Below are 19,758 nucleotides of genomic sequence, written 5' to 3' on the forward strand. Positions count from 1 at the left end.
CTGCTTGGCTGTATTTTCACTCACACATGTATTACTGTTGATAAGAACAAAGCTGCCTATCACAGCTGTTAAACAATTGGTGTTGGATGACTCTGCGAGAGCAGTTTCTACATGGGTGTGGGGTAGAGTGTGCACATTCACACTTCTTTGGCATCACTAAATCCCCTTAGAAGAATGCTTTGACATGAGCTGATTTTCTGCAGTGACAAGAAACATACTTGAGTTTTTTCCTTTCTCTGTTTCACAGCTCTTGACTACCAGCCATGGGCAGAAGTCACCATTTGTCACCATTTCTTCAGCTAAGAAATGCTCCTTTCCAAAATTTCTTTGGCAGAATCTCCCAGAGATCTGTTTTTCTGCTCCTTCCTAAATTAGCATCAGTCTTCAAAGAAAAAAAAACAAAACCTGACAAATCAATGTGAGAAGAAACTAGCTCCAATTTTGTATTTATTTCATGGAAAGTTTCAGAGTTTATTATTTATACCCAATAAAAGTGGACAAGAAAATGTTGGGGGAAAAAGGTGTATACACTCAAAGTCAGATTGTTCATTATTCAAGAAGCAACACGTGATACAAATTCAAGATTTTATTAAAATCATCTGTAAGTTAACATAATCTCTCGGTGGTGAAGGAACATTTTTAATAAAGCAAAAGAATAAGTTATGTGAATAAACAGAAGAGTGAACAGTGTTAACTGTGACATTTAAATGATTACATGATTTAATTATTCTTTGGAAAATAAGCAGCTTTGTGAACATCTATTCAGGGAACTGAAACCTGTGCTTACTATGGAATTTGCAGTTGAATTAGAGCTTTGTTTCCTGCCTTGGTAATTTTAAGGAAACAAATGGAAATGGTTTTAAGAACTTATAAAAATCTACCACCTACCAAAATAAATTAAAAGGTAAGGTGGTAAGCACTAGGAAGGAAAGTGCCAACCCCCACAATCCTCAAGCAGCTGAAAATCCAGGTGTAACTTCTGACTCCCCCAAAACTTAATACTAATAACCTACTATTGACCAGGCCTTACTGATAACATAAACAGTTTATTAACACATATTCTATATGGCATGTGTATTATATACTGTATTCTTATAATAAAGTTAAAGAAAAAAAATCTCATTAAGAAAATCGTAAGAAAAATACATTTATAGTATTTATTGAAGAAATTCTGCATATAAGTGGACCCGCTCAGTTCAAATCCGTGTTCAAGGGCTAACTGTGATTATTTGTGGGACAGAGCAAGAGAGAACAGAAGCAATAATGAGAAAAGCAACCGCAAGTCCAGGCCATGCCAACCCCTTATTTATTCTTGGCCGCCAGGGGTTTCCGGCTGATCTTTTTGGATTTGTCATTATTTTTCTTCGGTGGTTCCGGATTTGCCTGCATGTGTCTGCCGTAGAGACTGAAAAGAGAGAGAGAGAGAGAGGGAGAAACTGTGAGATGTACCTTACGGCACAAGACACGATTCTATTGGTAGAGCTTTAAACAACAGATTCATCTCAGGAATACTCAGTACACCAGAAAATAAAAAAGAACAAAGATCAACTTCTGCTTTCTCTGGGTCATACATTGTATTTAAGTATTAAGAATTCACACACACACACACACACACACACACACACACACACACACACACAGCACTCCAGGAGGCCCAATTCTGGACACATCTCTTGGAATTTCGCAGTCATCTGGCCGAGTGCGCAAACACCGAAGGGAGCGACACAGGACTGTGAGGACTGATAATGCTCGGCCCAGACCTTCCAGACTGAAGCTCCGAAGGCCGTGAGCGTTTAAGTCGACAGTGACAAAAACTGGGTAGAACTGAAAAGATAGAGTGTCCATTTAGTGAAAAGCGAGCATCGTGCCTGGCCCGAGAGCCCAGGGGCTGGGTAATGTGACAGAGAGCAATGGTGTCCGAGCCCACGCTGGCTGCTCAGGCCTGATTGATAGCGCTGGGGTGGGAACCACACATCAATGTCACATTAATAAGTACTGCTGATTAAATGTTGACAGGGTACCCTACAATTACGGTAGATGGCATCCTTTGCAGAGCAAACTAGCTCTGTGGCTGAGAGGATTGAACTGAACAGCAGACAGTAATTACTCAATAATTTATGAGTAATTTTGATTAAACTGAATTAAAAGGCATCCTAAAATAAACACAGCTCAACCTCAACTCCCCTTATTGACATAACTGTGTCCCTAGGAGCCCGGTGGGTGCCTGTTTCTGTGGAGGAAAGGCATTGCCTGACTCTGCTTGTTGCAACTGACTTGTGCCAACTGAAGGGCGTCGACACAAGGACTGACTTCCCCATACAAGTCCTCCCTTGTTCTAAGGCCCACTCGAGAAAGTGACATCCTCCCTGACGCTCGCATTTTGCCAGCACACAGTGCAGAGCTACTTGGCATGCACTGCTCTCTTGATGACACTGGTTGAAGGCTTGAGGGGTGGACCTGGCACACAAAGTTGGTCACCTGATCGAGTGCTTAGAGAAAGCTGGACACCACGGTTTTGGTAGGTGATCCTGTTTTCTATCTTCTCCAGAGGCTTCCAAGTGTCTCCTTAAAAGCAGCCTGAGGAGGTTCCACCAACAGTGATCTGAAGACAGGTCTCTGTTCCCAGGGCCTTAGAATACAGAGTCTGGAGCTGGCAGCAGAGAGACCAGAAGCTGGAGCACGTACATCCAGCCAGGTGCTGGGATGCTCTCCAGGTACAGTGGAGGGCAATCTCTTGGGTTGAAGGGGTACCCCATGTCCCGGACAGCTAACAATTGAACCTGTAAATTAGCTTTCAACTTCTGGAAGTGCTTAGACATTTTGCTAAATCTAACAAAGAGAGAGGCCCAGGCCCACCCAACCCAACAGTGGGCCACCCTGTGCCTCCTCGGGAAAAACTTCTTCTTCCTCCAGAGAACTTGGAAAACGGATTTTTAAACCCATATTTGCCCCTCTCCCTCACACTTTAAAAAGGGCCACTGGTTTCCCTGAAGTCTCCGTCATGGACACCAGAGGCCCTGGATCCAGATGAAGAACCACTGGTTTAGGCAAACAGGCAAGTCCACCTAGTCCAGCTTTACTGCCGTGGCCACCTCAGCCTAGTGATGTCCCTGTCCCAATCCCCAGAACCTATGAGTGTCACCTTACATGGCAAAGGGATTCTGCAGAGGTGATTAAAGATCTTGAGATGGGAAGATTATCCTGTAATATCTGGGGGGCAACCTGTGCACCCCTTTCTCTCACCCCTCCAGCATCTCTCCCAGATGCCTCCAACAGGTAGAGGAAACCCTGAGCCACAGCAGAGTTGTTGGTCATAGTCCTTGATCACCACTCACGAAACACACTTATGGACCACCAGCCCTCCCTCCTTCTCCTCCTAGAAGGCTGCTTTCCTCAAGCTCAGGGCTCAGGGCTCAGTGCTCAGTGAGATAGATACTCCAGCTCCTCTCACTGGGCACAAAGCAAAGATCTGAGCCTGCTCTGTGCATTCACATGGCCCTGGGAGCTTCAGTTATCCAGCTTTCCCACAGCTTCATGCAGCTTTCCTCTATTTTCCAAGTCCTTATTCCCATAAGGGAAAAAAAAATACATGTTCCTACTCATAGACAACATCAAACTTTAAGGGTAACAAAAATCTGCACGAATACAATGCCGCGGCTCCTCACTCAGAAATGCAGCAGCACTTAGGTGCTAGGAAGTGGTACTGACAACGTGAGGTCAGAGGAAAGAGAAGATTTGACGAGGTCCTGCTAGTAGGCCTGGAAGGCTTCCCAGAAGGGGCAAGGGTTACCTGGGCCCTGACGGTGGTCGTTTAGCAAAGTCATTTCAGAAGGGGGTGCAGAAGCTCTTGGGACTCAGCAAGGCTCCTCCTTTTAGGAAGGAACTGGAATGTTCCAGTTTCCATTCCTGCCTTTTTATGTACAGACCCCACTGTGTGCCTGAACTTCCCGGGCTGCACAGCAAGTCACTGCAAAGGGCCAGATGGACAGCAGTTCCGAACTTGATGTTTAAGTCCTAGTTTTGCGGCTTCCTAGTTGTTGACTCTGGGCAAAAGGTTAGCATCTCTTACCCCCACCATGCCTCAGTTTCTCCACGTGTAAACAAACAACAATGTGGTTTTCCTCACAGGGTGGCCGTGGTGGTTAAAAGAGCCAGCACCATGACAAGCCTATTGCAAGTGGCCAGCAAATGCCTGCTGAAAAATAGGACTGACGTGGGTTATAGTCAGAGTGATTAAATACAGATAATTATATGATTACTTCTTACGGGCTTTTTCCTCTGAAAAAAACAACAAGGTGTTTTCTATCAATGCCAAATCCCCAAGCATCTCTGGAAGAAAGGTCTGAATCCTCTTTGAAGAAAGCAACTAAGGCAGAGCTAAAAGCAGCGCCCCACTTCCTCGGTGAGTCACCGCAGAGACGGGATGACACTGCCCTTCCTTCTCTGCGTGATCCTTTCACTCCTCCGGCTTTGTGGGCAGATGCAAGTCGCCGCTTTACTCAGCAGCCAGTCCCACATGGAGACATCACTGTGGCAGAGCAACAAGGACAAGTGTTTCAGGGTCTAAAGCCTCAGACTCCATTCCTGGCCCTACCAGTGATTAGCCATGGGCCTCCATTTGGGAAGCGTGGTAGACAGAATAATGGCCCCAAACGTCCACATCCTAATCCCTGAAACCTGTGAATACACTGCATTGCAGAAGAGACTTTGCAGAGGTGATGAAGTTAAGGATCTTGAGCTAGAAAGATTAACCTGGATTTTCTGGGTAGGCCCAAGGGAATAACAAGAGTCTTAGACGGAAGCAGGAGGGTCAGGGTTAGACAGAGTTTTGAGCCTGTGACTTTGCTGGCTTTGAGGATGGAGGAAGGGGCTACCACCCAAGGAATGTAGGTGGCTTTCAGAAGCTGGAAAGGCAAGGAAATGCATTCTCCCCTAAAGCCTCCAGAGAAAGCAACCCTGTGGACACCTTGGCTTCAGACTTCTGACCTCCAGACTGTAAGATAATACATTCATTTTGTTTTCAAACACCAAGTTCGTGGTCATTTGTCACAGCAGCAGTAGAGAACTCATACAGTAAGTGAAACCGTCTGGGCCATACACAGGGCAGCCTATCAGGAAGATGCTGCGTAATTTCAGCAGAAAAAAAATAGGAACTTTTTAGAGTAGCAGGTCATTGAAAAGAAGGAAGGAAAAGTTAAAACCTAAGTTTCAGAATGGACACAAAGTGTGCCTGAAGGAACAATGGGTACTGCTTCTACCAGAAGCAAGGAAATGGGGTGGCAAACTGTCCCCTCTCTGCTATAGTTAGACTAGATGGTTCTGGCCCCCTCCATTCTCCGAAGCTAGCACTCATGGGTCATGCTTTGAAAGTATCTGGGAATAATTTATAGGGGGTCATGGGAGATTAATGAGTAATGATACAGAGAGGTCAATGCCACTGAAAGAAGTTTTATCATGTGCAGATCCTGAGAGAAGGGACACACCACACCATGCCGAGCCGTGGCGAAGTACCAGGGTTGGTCAGGAGGCAGAAGGAGTGTAGGAGAGAGCAGGACCCGGAGCCTTAAGGTGGTTTCATGGAAAGAAATGGGTAAGGCAGAGGAGGCAAGTTTCAGAGAGTTTAGAATTGGTGAATTTGAGTAATTTCAGTGACCTCTACACCACAGGGATGGTCTCTAGTTGTCTGGTACCGGGAAGAGGGGAAATGTCTTTGTGTGTGTGCTTTAGATAAAGGAGGTGGTTGGGGGTATGGGCTTTGGAGCGGTTGGCTTGTATGTGAAAGGCAGGGATGTTGTCTGCTGTCTCTAGGAGTTCACTAGCCTTGGGAAAGGCAGTCTCTCCCCAGCCAGCATGGCTCCTACATGTCAAAGCCTCATAAAATATAGAAAATAAAAAACATGACTAATACAGCCCACAGCCTTTGGGATGGATTTCTGCCCTCCTGACTACCCCATACCCTCCTCTCAAAAGTTCCCGTGGCCTTGGTGATTACAGTTGCCGCACCTGTCCCTTCTGCCTCCTCCACTTGGGAAAATCCCCCAAATCCCTGAGGCCCTCGCAAGGCACCTCCCAGACTAGCACACCCCTCAGCACTCTGCCCAGGTGGCACTCGTCCCACACCCTCCCTGAGGATCCCAAGAGAACAGTCCCAGGCTTCACTCACCTCTCATCCTGCACCCTGCTTGGATGACACGTGACTTTGGGCAAGGGCCTGACTCGCCAGTCTGATGTCCACATTTGCAAAATGAGGATAACAATTGCCATCTACCTCACAGGCCTTTGGAGATTAACTCAGACATGGAAAAGGTCTTGTCTGTTCAGGCACATAACAGGTGTTCCAGGATGGCTACTGCCACCTTGACCTGTTACGAAGGTATGTGACTCGGGCCAAGATGGCCAGTTCCTTCCACTTCTCAGACACTGCCTCCATGCAGAGCGCAGCTAGGAGCGCTGCTCTGCCACCAGCTCCCTTTTCAGGGGTTCTGGTGGGCAATGAAATCCAGCTTGAGAGTGTGGACAAAGGGAACCTGGTTCAAGGTCACCAATGGGGCAGCTGCCACCAGTGGGCAAACTGTTCAACCCAGAAAATGAAGGGAAACTATAGCACAGAGACCTAGAAAATCTCTCCTCTGAAATCTGAGGTTTCTAGACAATAATGGGAGGTGATTAAGGAGGGGAAAAAGGCCACAAAAACAATCTAAAGTGACAGAAAGGGATCAATGAAGTTTAGGGTGTGATAAATAGGCTTTTGTCGCTGAAGAGAATATGGAAGGCAAGATGCGTGTGGATGCCCTTGTGGTGGGACATGAGTGAGCCAGGAAGCTCTCCATCTGTCCCTTTCAGATGGGCCCTGCCCTGAGCAGTCGCCTGAAGACTCCCTGCCAAAGACCAGCACTAGAGGAATCAACATGAAATGATTTGGGACCACTGGGGTCATCAGACTGATCCCTTCAGAGATATCCTGGGAAAGTAGCTGGCACACTGGCCACTTTAAGCTCCATGTAACTGAGCAGTCCTGCCTATGGACATCTAAGCCTGCACGGCAGAAAATTCCAGCACGCCGGAATCAGAATAAATTTTGCAACAAATATTATTTAAGCAGGATAATACTCATGCTTTTCTATTATTGACAGGTAAATTTTATTTACTATGCTCATCTTCAATTTTAGGAAAAGATTCATACGTCTTACTGTTTCTGTTGGATCCAAGGATCTCTTGCAGACCCTCAATCCCTTCTTGGCTGAAGCAATGAAGACCAGTGTGGAGCACCCCATTCCTTCTGAAAATTGCCTCCCTTGGTTGCAATGCACTATCCTAGTTAGTCTCTCTCTGGATACTTCTTTGATCTTCTGTTTCTGCATTTATCTCGTCATGTCCTCTTCCCCAGAACAATCATCTAATTTTATAGCTTCAATGATTATCTCTGAGCAGCAGCCCTCCAAGTCACTGCCACCCTCAACCCCTGCTGTGCCTTGTTCCCACTTGAACACTTTGCTCTAAAACCCAAACAAAGCCTAGAGCAGCTCTCTACCCAACTTCCACAGTCTGTCCCTCTGTCTCCAGACATTCAAGATCAAAACTGAAAGTCACTGAAGCCATTTTGATGTCTGCCTCTTTTTTTGGTCACCACATGAATCAAGTTTGTCTGGCACTTCCTCTACAAAAGACATTCTTAGCCCGGGACAAGGAAAGTATCTGAAACTCCATGGTAAGCTGAATTTTTCAGCAGGAGGGGAACAGTTTTCATTAGCTTCTCAAAAGACTCACAACTCAGTGGATTAATTAGTTGCTTTAAGGTACGTATTCTTATTTCCATCATCCCATGACCTTACCCGTTCTCTTTTCCAGCCCCATCAATGGCCAACGGGTTATTGTAATGGGTCCCTTTTCTGTCCCCTTGATGCCAATCCATTCCCCCCTCTAGTGTGTCGTACACACAAGTGACAGAATAATCTCTCCTTGGTTTACTCATGAAAAGAAGCATCCACTGCCCACAGGATCAAGTACCCAGCCTGGAACGTGGCACACAGCTGCCACAGAAGATGCCATGTCACACTTAACTTACCCAAGCTCATCTCTGTTCACTAACATACCTGACTATAGTAAGGTCTGGAGGCAGGCAGTGTGGAGTGCAGGAAAGATGGACAAAGTGTGTGAGTTCTGCCGTGTATTCACTGAGTAAACTTAGAGTCATATCTCTTTCTAGTATATCTATTACCTTAGCTGGCAAATGGAATATTTGCACGCCTGCCTCTCAGGCATATTTGACACTCAGACTGGCTTCGGTTCACTGAAGTGCTAGGGCTCAATCCACCCAAGGCCTGGGATTAGGCCTGTCCTCTCCGCCTGCATTCCTTTTGGTATGTTTTTGCTGATCTGTGTTACTATTTCTTGGAATGCCTGCCTGAGTTCTTTCTGTAATTCAGATCTTTCATATTTTTAGGCTTTTCACAGCCCCCTCCACCTCCCCGTACCCCCAATTTCTGTCTTCACAAAATATTGTGGGATTTATCAGGATTTTACCATTAAGTCCTTGATGATCCATAAAGCGATTCCTGCTCCTGGCTTGTTATTTCGAAGTACCAGCAGAGTGCCTTTATGGCGACACATTAAAATATGCCTGCCATTCGTTCGGAATTCACTGTCACAACAACCCAGTGAAGTAGGGGCTTTTACTGTCTTCATTTTTCAAATGAGGAAACTGAGGCTTAGCAGGTTTAGGCCTTGATCCAACCCAGGCAATCACTCCCAAAGATCAAACTCTTTTTCACCAAATTATCTTGTCTCCCATCTTTGTGGATTTCTGTTTTGTCTTCCTAATAAGCTATCCATTCTTTTGAAGGCGGACTCCACTTTCGTATTCTATAGACTCAGGCACTGCTAGAAGCACATGTGTGCTAGGTAAATATTGTGTTTCAGAATGCCAGGTATGTGAGAGGTACAATATGCTGTTCTTAAGTCACGTGCTCACATCATCTGCCTCCCTCCTGCTGTTTGCGGGGTTTCCATGGAGAGTCCTTATACAGAACAGGAAAAGAACCAATTTTAAAGTCTAAGTACATGGCCAGTGACAATAATGAAGAGAAATACTTTTGTTTATAATCTGTAATCTTATGGTAGGATGTTAAATTTAAAATATCCACAAATAAATCTGTGGACAAAGTGTGAAGCTGAGATTATTAATAAGCATTTGTAATAACTTTATTTATCCCATCTAGAAGCTATGAGGGGCTGGTGAGAACCTTAGCACATAAACTGCTGAGTCTTAAAGGAAAAAAAATTAACAGCATATTCTCATTAGAAGTCTCATTAATTAAAAAGGCAATGATTTTTGGAGATCAAACTTCCAAGAGACGGTTCCATGTAATTCACTAATGGCAATACCTGTCTTTAACATTTACATTTCCCATTATAACCCTCACTGCTCTCCATCACCAACACACAATAAAAAAAATGTATAAACATTCATGTGCCAAGAGCATCATATAAATAGCCAAAAAAAATTTATAGCTGGCTTACAACAGACATTAAGCTATATGAAAACACAAAACATAAAGCAGATTTTAAAATAGGCCATACATTCTAGACTCGCTATCTGACCCACTGAAAAAGGGGAGAAACAAGGATTCTGGCAGATCAAAACTAACAATCTCATGCACAAAAGATGCTCATTAAACTTCATCATCCTGTCTACTTTAATGATGCTTTTACTTAATAAAAATTCCCCGAGCAGTTGCAAGGATATTAGGCAAGGTCTTTGGTTATGTATCAGAGGTCCGAGCTGTCACCAGCAAGCATGCAGTTCAGAGGTATGGTCCCTGGGGAAGGAGCAAATACAGCTTCCATGGAATACATGCAGAGAAAAATCAATAACTGCAACTTGCTTCCCTGCTTAAGCGGTTAAGAAGATAGGTAATCCTTTTAAATTAAACTGCAAAGTGCTAAATGTTGCAATTTCCAGAATAAACTAAAGGCAAAAGAAAACAAGTCTAAGAGATTTTTTAAGTTCCTAAACAAGCTACTTCCTTAATAGATTTCATATCGGGAGATTAAAGAATATTATTTATAAACATAATTATTTTGTGATCTAGTACTTGCATCTGTAGAGATTTTAAAAAAGATCCAACCGTGTATGTTTCAATGCATTTGTAATACACAGATATACAAACACATTGATAAATATGAGAAAGTGAAAAATGATTTTTATATTTGTATTTGCCGCCTTCAAAAATGTTTCCTAAAAATAAAACCACTATTTTAAAATTCACTAACTTGAATCTGTCTCATAAAAGTTAAATAATAATTACCTAATAGGTCCTTTAACATCGACAGCTGGATGTTAATACTATATAATCACAAATTACTGCTTTTGTCCATATCATATAACCCACTTTAAATTTCACATCCTGCCAATACATACTTGGCTGCAGAGATAGGACAGCTGGGGCAAGAGTAAGGCACTACCCAATATTTGAATTTATTTATTCTTTTATTTAAAATTTTTATTTATTGTTGACAGTATTACAGATGTCCCCATTTTCCTCACCTTTGCTCCCCTCCATCCAGTCCCCACCCATCCCAGGCCTTCCCCACACTACTGTCTGTGTCCATGGGCTATGCATATATGTACTGAGTTCTTTGGTTAATCTCTTCCCATCCCCTCCACACCCCTCAGCTCTGAGATCTGTCAGTCTGTTCCACGCATCCATGCTTCTGGATCTATTTTGTTTGTCAGTTTATTTTGTTCATTAGATTCCACAGATAAGTGAGATCATTGATATTTGTCTTTCTCTCACTGGCTTATTTTACTTAGCAAAATAATCTCCAGGTCCCTCCATGATGTTGCAAGGGTAAGAGTTCCTTCTTTTTTTACAGCTGCATAGTATTCCATGGTGTGAATGTCCCACAGCTTTTTTATCCACTCATCTACAGATGGGCACTTGGGCTGTTTCCAGATCTTAGCTAAGGTAAATAACACCGCTATAAACATAGGGGTGCATAAGTTCTTTCTGGTTGGTATTTGGGATTTCTTAGGACATATTCCCAGAAGTGGGATTGTTGGGTCAAATGGCAGTTCCATATTTAATTTTTTGAGGAAACTCTATACTGTTTTCCACAGTGGCTGCACCAGTCTGCATTCCCACCAGCAGTGTACTCAAGGTTTCCTTTTCTCCACGCCCTCGCCAACCCTTGTTGTTTGTTGATCTATCGATGGAGCCATTCTGACAGGTGTGAGGTGGTACCTCACTGTCATTTGAATTTGCATCTCTCTGATCATTAGTGGCACTGAGCATTTTTTCATATGCCTATTGGCCATTTGCATGCCCTCTTTGGAGAAGTGTCTTTCAGATCCTTTGCCTATTTTTTAACTGGATTGTTTGTCTTTTTGGTGTTGAGTTGTACGAGTTCTTTGTATACTTTGAAAATTAACCCCTTATCAGATATATCACGGGCTAATATGTTCTCCTATACATTGGGTTCCCTTTGCATTCTGTGGTTTCTTTTGTTGTGCAGCTTTTTAGTTTGAGGTTGTAGTCCCATTTGTTTATTTTTTCTTTGTTTCCCTTGCCCTAGGAGATATATCAGCGAAAATCCTGTTACGAGAGATGTCTGAGATTTTGCTGCCTATGGTTTCTTCTAGGACTTTTATGGTTTCGTGACTCGTAATTAAATCTTTTATCCATTTTGAGTTTATTTTTATGTATGGTGTAAGTTGGTTGTCTAGTTTCATTTTATTGCATGTATCTGTCCAATTTTCCCAACACCATATACTGAAGAAACTATCTTTAATCCATGGTATGCTCTTGTCTCCTTTGTCAAATATTAATTGACCATATTGGTGTTGGTTGATTTCTGGGGTCTCGATTCTGTTCCATTGGTCTATATGCCTGTTCCTGTGCCATTACCAGGCTGTTTTGATTACAGTGGCTTTGTAGTATAGTTTGATATCTGGTATTTTGATTCCTCCAACTTTGTTCTTCTTTCTCAAGATTGCTGAAGCTATGTGGGGTCTTTTTTGGTTCCATATAAATTTTTGGAGTGTTTGATTTAGACCTGTGAAATATATCAATGGCATTTTAGTAGGGATTGCACTGAATCTGTAGATTGCTTTGGGTAGTATGGACATTTTAATGATGTTAATTCTACCAATCCATGAACAAGGTATATTCTTCCATGTGTTTGTATCTCCCTCTATTTCTTTTTCAGTGTCCTGTAGTTTTCTGAGTACAGGTCTTTTACCTCCTTGGTTAAGTTTATTCCCAGATGTCTTATTATTTTTGTTGCAATGGTAAATGGGATTTTTTTTTTAGTTTCTCTTTCTGAGAGTTCATTATTGGTATATAAAAATGCCAGTGATTTCTGGATGTTAATTTTGTATTCTGCTACTTTGTCGAATTTATTAAATCTAGTAGTTTTTTGGTGGACTCTTTAGGGTTCTGAGTCTGGAAGGCCGAGGGTAAATGCAGTAAATGTATCATGGCACCACTTAGTGAGGCTGCTGGGAACCCAGCCTGTCATCCTCTCATGGAGGTTCTGTTCCACAGTATTGTGCCCAGGTTTTCTATTAAATTCCTTTAAGGTACAATGGGTTTTTGTTGAATGTTAACGATATCTGATATTAGTAAGAACTAGCTGAAGACAGTAATGGCTTATATAAGAGAATTAAAATGAACATCATAAAACCAGTGGGTTTTTTCTTTTCCTTTGGACAAATTAAAAATCAGAATCAATTTTTATTATGGATATATTAGAGTCTTTCTGGTCACACATGATTCCTTCATGAATGGCTCCAGGTTGTTTACAACCTCTAAAATTATTAAGCTAGTGATCACAACAGCAAAACTAAGGTAGAACTGACTACACAGCAGCATTTCCACATAGCTACTGTGGAGTTTTCTATATATTAACTCATTTAAATCTTACACAATATCACATGAATCAAAGAAACCCTGTGGGGTGCATATTTGTCCTGTGGCTCTAGATATAAATGATATCACAAATGCAGAGTTGGTGTCACAAAAATAGAAATACCAGTGTTTAAATAGAGAAGGCTTTGCTTCTCCTACTGTTTTTCAGATAAGGTCAAATGGTAAAATACAGAGGTATTACCTCTCCTCCTCTTCTTCCTCCTGTCTGTGGCTAACAATTTAGACACCTCTCCTGGGAGCATACTTCCCTCTCAGTCCAAGTAACTTGATGATTTCAGTGGAAACCTAGACATCTCTTTAAGTACAAACCTACAAGTTCCAGAGTGCGGGGCAAATAACACTGAATGAGACTCAGAAGGCTTTGGAATTAATACACAATCTGTGTCTCCCTAGTCAGAAAATGAGGCATGTGGACTTACACAGGTGGTAACTGTCTAGCACATGTGCCGCCACTCGCCCTCACACACTGACTGGGTGCTTGTATCAGCCTGCACCCACTTACAGCACTCCAGACTATGGCCTCAACCTGGTCGGAGCTGGGCACGTGAATAGAGCTTGAACACTTTACATATAAAACTTGTACAGCACTACGCTTATGTCAACTTGTTTACCCTTAAGCAAAACCATGTTAATTGAAATCTTACAGGGCTCGCATCTCTAAGGTTCTTTCTATGTTCTGGTTAGATTAAGGCATGATGCCTGAGATTTTAGACAGCACTGTATCACTTGCCTCTCCCTCTTCTCCATGGATTTTCTATGAGGTGAGTCACATTTCACTTATAGACAGAGCAAAGAGATAAATAAATAAACTTACTAATCAAAACCAAAAAAGCATCCATCTACCTACAGGTGAACTTATCCATACAGTGCTCTGGCCAGAAGACTCTCACCAGGTGGATATCAGGAAGAAGCAGCTACAGGTAAAATCCATTCATGACCTCTTGTCATTTCCCCAGCAAAACTAAGTCCCTCACATAAGCTGGGCTCTCTTTGCAGTGCCAAACCCCATTCCTGGGACACAGCACATCAAGTTGATTTGTGCCTTCCCACCATTCCTGATCTCAATCACTGAACTACTGGCCAACGGTACAGAGAGACTGGCAGAATGGGAGGAGCCAGGCTTTCATGGGCAAAGGAGTAAAGTGGTATTTGGGAATAAGCCAACAGCTGTCCAAAGAGTCATGGAGAGGACATCTGTGAGAGCTCCATAGGGGACAAGTCTTTGGATCCCACCCTTCCTTTAGTTTCACTTTCATGTTTTTTAATTTTGTGGAAAAAAACATACTCCCAAAGTAATTAAGGATTTAAAAAATATTTTCAGCCCTTTTATATGTAATTCATTTCCTAGTTTTTTAAAATCAGATTTTTAAGAGTCTCAGAAATGTATAGTCTTCAAATGAAAAAAGGTTAAAAACTAAGATGTGTGTGGTTTATATCTGATATAAAAACGATATATTAGAGGATTCTGTGCATTAGCAATAAATCTTGGTGGGGACCCTGGGAATGCATCAAGTGGAGGGTCTGACTCTCTCTGGTCTCAAGCCTTAGTTACTTGATGCTCCCCTCAGGCCTTGTCGACTCAGAGCAAAACTGTGGCTGTGGGTAGGGAGAGAAGAGCTAAAGCTTGTCACAACAGACCTTTTCATCCAAGAATCTCAAGTGTTTCATCTAGGAATCTCACCCACAAAAGCTCCTGGAAGGTGTTAGAGCATCTAAATACAGATGGAGAGAGTGAGGTGAAAGTCAAAGCATGAGGTGGAGATGCCAGAGAACCAGAGTATTGTATGGATCCCTTTTGTTATGGTTTCCAGTACATCCAGTGGGTGTGGTCATGAGGTGGCCGACAGGACAACATCTGGGTGAGAAATCACAGAGGGAGCACATGCAAAGTAGCTCTCTCAAATATTAACAAGCCATGTTCTGTAATTACTGACTCAAGTGGACCTATGTTTTCATGGGAAAATAATCTCCCCGAATGACTATTAATAATCAAGAAGATTTCTGCCCATCATATTTTCCTGAGAATGATAAAACAAGCCCCTCTTATTAGTAAGTAGTGCCTGCTATATTGAAAACTTACAGTGAATTAATTTCCCCTCATAAATATTTCAAAAAGTTATTTTTTAAATCTTATTTTAAAAAGACATATTAGTACTTCCAATTTATAGGAACATATTACATACTTTCACATATCTATAGAATAGCTCTGTCCAAAATATGAGATCTATAAATGTAACTTTACATTTTCTAGTAGCCACATTTAAAAAGTAAAGACAGATGAAATGAACTTTAATAATATATTTTATTTAACCCAGTATATCCAAAATACGATCATTTCAACATGAAACTAATACAAATAATTATCAACTTTATCCTTAATTGAAAGATAAATGACTTAGTAAGCATGTCATACAAATGTAATAATTTTTTTGTATTAAGTGTCTGAAATCTGGTGAGTATTTTACTGGTAAGGCACATCCCAATCAGACAAGGTAGAATTCAAGAGCTCAAGAGCCACAGGTCGCTGGGCAGTTACCATACTGCACAACACAGACAGAGACCATTGGAATATGGTGGATTGAGCCATCTCTGTGTACTCTTTGAAAGCTGATGGACTCTTTCTTGGCATGTGGTTACTTTCAGTGCTTTAGGAAAAGGAAGGATGAACATATATACTATATAATTTTTAATAAAAGTAATTTCACCTACCTAGAGGTCCTTCCAATATCTTTAACTGTTTTTAATAGTTCTGAATATGAGCCTGGGAAGGTCTCCAGGCCAATACAAGTAACTCCTAAAGCCCATGAACACTTCTTGGTTGGAGGAAAATATAGTCAGTCCCTCTCTTTCCCCAAAGCAAGAAAACATAAAAACACCTATAAGAGCCCAAAGTGCTCAGCTTGAAGTTGGCCAGAGTGTACTATCCGGAGGCTTTCACTAGGAGGGGTTCAAGAAACAGCAGTTCTAGGCTGTGCGCACTGATGAGTTTTGCCATTTCCCAGGCAAGCGAGACCCTGTCACCCAGCTGTGCTCCTTCTGACATGGCAAATACTAAATCTGGACTCTGGTGCTCCACCCTCTCCTGCTCTGTCCCCATCCCCCTGTCTGTCCATTTCTGTCTGATGGGCTGGGGCATCTGGGGGGTGGGGCTGTAGGGAGGCCCGGAGTATCACCGCAGGTGGCCACGAGGTGAGACATTACCGTCAGGCCTTTGTAAGGAAGAGAACAAGGTGCTTAGGAGAGATGAGGGACATATATTAAACCTGTTGGCTACACTGAGGTAACAGTATTTTTAAACTCCCCCTTCTTTCTCAAGGTATTTTTTTTTCTATAAAACTCATAAATACAAAACTGAAAACTAAAGGAAGGGGAGATCCAAAGACCCATCTACTACTGAGCTCCCACAGGTGCCTTCATTATTCTTTTGACAAATGTTGACTTGTTCCCAAATGCCACTACTTCTTTTCCTGCAACAACGCAGGTCCTCACCCACTATCCTCGTTGGGGTACCTCGTTGTGCTTCTATCGCCCACACTGCTGAGGGCCAATATCACCTGTGGCCAATATCACCAGGGGCACTCTCTTCTGAAGGACATTTTACAGAGCTGACTTGCAAACTGCCCACAATGCGCAAGGCTGGTATGGCTCCTGAACACTGGCTGTGCAGCCTGGGCCCCACTAAGCCTCAGTTTCTCAACCTGTAAAGCAGGAATTATAATCGGGCCTACACTGCTTACAGTTGGGAGGACTGCATGAGGAAATCATGGAAAGAGCTTAGCGCTGTGTCTAGCCACACATTAAACATAAACTTTCTTTTTCATTACAACCACTGTTAAAAGAGGTTAGGTCACTTCATCATTTTTGTAGGATCTCAATTCAATTGAAAAAGTAAAGGTCCAAGCCCTACTTTGTCTGATTTCAAAATCCAGGAGGGGGGGGGGAGGGCAGGAGGGGAGAGAAAGAGGGCGGGGAGAACATGACTCTCTCTATGCTCAGCACCCACGTGGAAGTTAAGATGTCTGGCAGGCTGTTGGAGAGACCTAGTCTTGAAGTGCATCTATAATAATTCGCAGCTGGGTAACTTGGTGACCTAAACCTCTCTGGGCATACGTTTTCATCTGGATAATGGGACTGTTAATAATAGTACATACTTCACAGAGTCACGAGGAGGATGAGATCACATAAATGACAGTTTCTTTTCAAAGAGGTAGTTTTAAACACCATACCATGTATGCTTGAGGAAAACAGAAAGTGGCAGGGGACATAAGGTGGATATAAAACTTGGATATCAAGTTTAGTCACTTTTCTTATCTAGTTGGTCACTTGGTAAAGTACGTAAAAATGTCTGATCACTGGGCTGTACTCCTGAAACTACTATAATATTGAATGTCAACTGCACTTGCAAAATAAATTTGTAAAGTTGAACCACACTTTCTGAGCCTGGTCTTCACATAACATGCTGGTCAGTGCCCAAGGGAGACATGGAGTCTTTGTGGATAAGGTCCAGTCTCCGCTCGGGCCAGGGCTCTGAATGGGAGGCTCGCTAGTACTAACTGGAAAAATGAATAAGGGCGTTGAGCTCATCTTCTGTCCCTCTCTGGCTTCAGCGCCCCCATTCACATGCTAAGCTGTTCCCGAATCTATTCAGATGGGAACCACATTACGTAAGAGTCAATAATCTTTATGGTAACTCTGCAGTGAGTGTCATTTGTTGTAATGAACACTGATCATAAGTTAAGCCCCTAGCTACTCTCTCTGTTATTTCTCATTATACTGTTCCTTGCTCTGTTATATTTCAGGGGTACTGAGGGAATTCAAGCAACTATGTTCACTAGTCAGCTCTTCGTTCCTCGGATTAGATTCTGCTAGGATGCAACGGAGCAATTTGCAAACACACTGAATCTTAAGAAAATGCATCAGACGCTGGTTATATGTTCTCCGCCAATGCCAGCAGGCACCCCGCCTTCCCCCGGGTTATTTGTCCTCTTAATTTGCTATTTTTCTCTCTATTTATCTTCCTCTCATTTCACAGTATGGTTCTCCAGGCCCAAATCCGAGACAGTATTAACAATGTGTTTCTGGTTATTTTTCCTTCAGTAATGACTCTGTTCAATTCGACACCCAGAATCATGTTTCCAAAAGCATCCTCGCCTCTCACATGGCTCTCACTTGCAAACGCTGCTCTGCTTACATTACAGTCATTCCCTCTCCAGCTGCTCTGAAGGGCACTAACTCCAAAAGGCACACCAGTGAGGAAAAGCTGGAATTCTTCCATTTTTAAAAATCCAATGTGAAAAATTCATTTTGCATGTTGTATATTAAGCCTGAGAGTGAAATGTCCATATGCCTCTGTGCTCCAGCACTTGGAATTGCTTGTAAGTAGGTTGTGAGTCCTTGGAGAAAACACGTCACTGCCATGCCTCAGGCCACCAGCACAAAGGCTGGTGGAGAACACACGGGTTGGACATTTGGCCACTAACATTTGCCAGCTTTACCACGCTTCCTGGGTCTGAGGCTTCAGTCCATCCCCACCTGATACTGAGCACTGTTACTTTTCATGAAGGCCACAGCTCTGGTCCTGTTTGCCATGATGCCAGAGAATAATTTAAAATAGTAAGAGTAAGAAAATGATACCTGCAGGCACCAACGGTCTGGGCTTGCCACCCTGGTATCTTTTTAGTGCACACTTGGCTGAGGATGCTCTCTTTTCAGGGAGCCATAGCTCGACGGACTGAAATGTATTCAGACAGGCACACTGCAGTGATGCCATATTCTGTTACTGTACTTTTCTCCTGAGACACCTCAGAGAAAAGCTGAGGAGAAACTGTTATTAAAATGTCTACATCTCTTTAAAAACAACATTTAAAAACCTTTTCCAGACATGACAGTGCTCTTGGTGAGTGCGGACCATCTATCGATGGATGTGAAGATCGCGTGTATGCAAACATATGTAGAACAATCTCACACAGGTCATATTTCTTGGGAACTGTATAGTTGTGGGGAGGGTAGGCACAGAACCACGTCCAGAAAAAAAGAGTTAAACTATGGATAAGGAGAGCAATTCCCGTAAAGCTGAGATGAGATTTATGCACCCTCCAATTATGAACAGGGACAACACTGGAAAACCAAGTCCTTCTGTACTTAAGGGAAATAACCATGCTGAGCAGTTATTTAACCAAAATCTCAATTTCAAATTAGATGTAACACATGAAAACAGTCAACAAGCAAAAAGCCTCACAAGTTTTTAAAAGATATTAAGGAACATAGTATTTAACAAGAACTATACACACCAAAAAAAAAAAAAGCAGCTCCCTAAAATGGTACAATAGATTTACCCCATATTCAGAAGGAACCACTATGGAATATAGCACCATGTGGAACCACAGAGGTGGTCACCTTACTCACATATGAAAAGGGCATTCTCCCCATCACCCAGCACAGTGGTTATGTGGATTAAATATCAGATGATTAGCAAATCTTGAGCACAAGGTTCACGATTGTTACCCAAAGCGCATCTGTCTATTATGAAGTGCTAAGAAATTAAAAATGAATAGAAAGACACTGAGGGAAGAATGTCTGAAAAAAAAAACCCCACGTGCGATAACATCCATGTAGTTTTTAAAAAATGTACTAGGCACCCTACAGGCAAACAAGCGTCTGTTTGGCTTATATAACAGAGCATGCCCTGTGTTCGCTTCAGTCTTATCAAGTTGGCTCCAGTTTTGAGTCTTCACTAGTGAAAAAGCTGATGGTGACACGGTCCACAATCACCATCCCTCCGTGGCAGCAACATGAATAACGGTTGTCATGAGGAGCAAACCAACCTTGC

At 42.6% G+C, this 19,758-nt stretch overlaps 1 protein-coding gene across 4 annotated transcripts in view; it reads right to left on the reverse strand.

Moving 5' to 3' along the window:
• Positions 1 to 430: 430 nt before the first annotated feature.
• Positions 431 to 19,758, reverse strand: part of RSU1 (Ras suppressor protein 1) — a 170,426-nt gene continuing 151,098 nt past the window's right edge. For 3 of the 4 annotated variants that reach the window (XM_016213230.2, XM_016213228.2, XM_087825231.1), the window contains one exon: positions 1,212 to 1,405. In XM_016213230.2, coding sequence (XP_016068716.1) covers positions 1,303 to 1,405 — 103 coding nt within the window. In that variant the 3' untranslated portion in view covers positions 1,212 to 1,302. Of the gene's footprint in view, positions 1,406 to 19,758 lie in introns of all 4 variants that reach the window. The other variant, XM_016213229.2, reaches the window with a different exon arrangement.

The sequence above is a fragment of the Miniopterus natalensis genome, chromosome 1, assembly GCF_054644295.1.
Source record: "Miniopterus natalensis isolate mMinNat1 chromosome 1, mMinNat1.hap1, whole genome shotgun sequence".
Taxonomy (NCBI): domain Eukaryota; kingdom Metazoa; phylum Chordata; class Mammalia; order Chiroptera; family Miniopteridae; genus Miniopterus; species Miniopterus natalensis.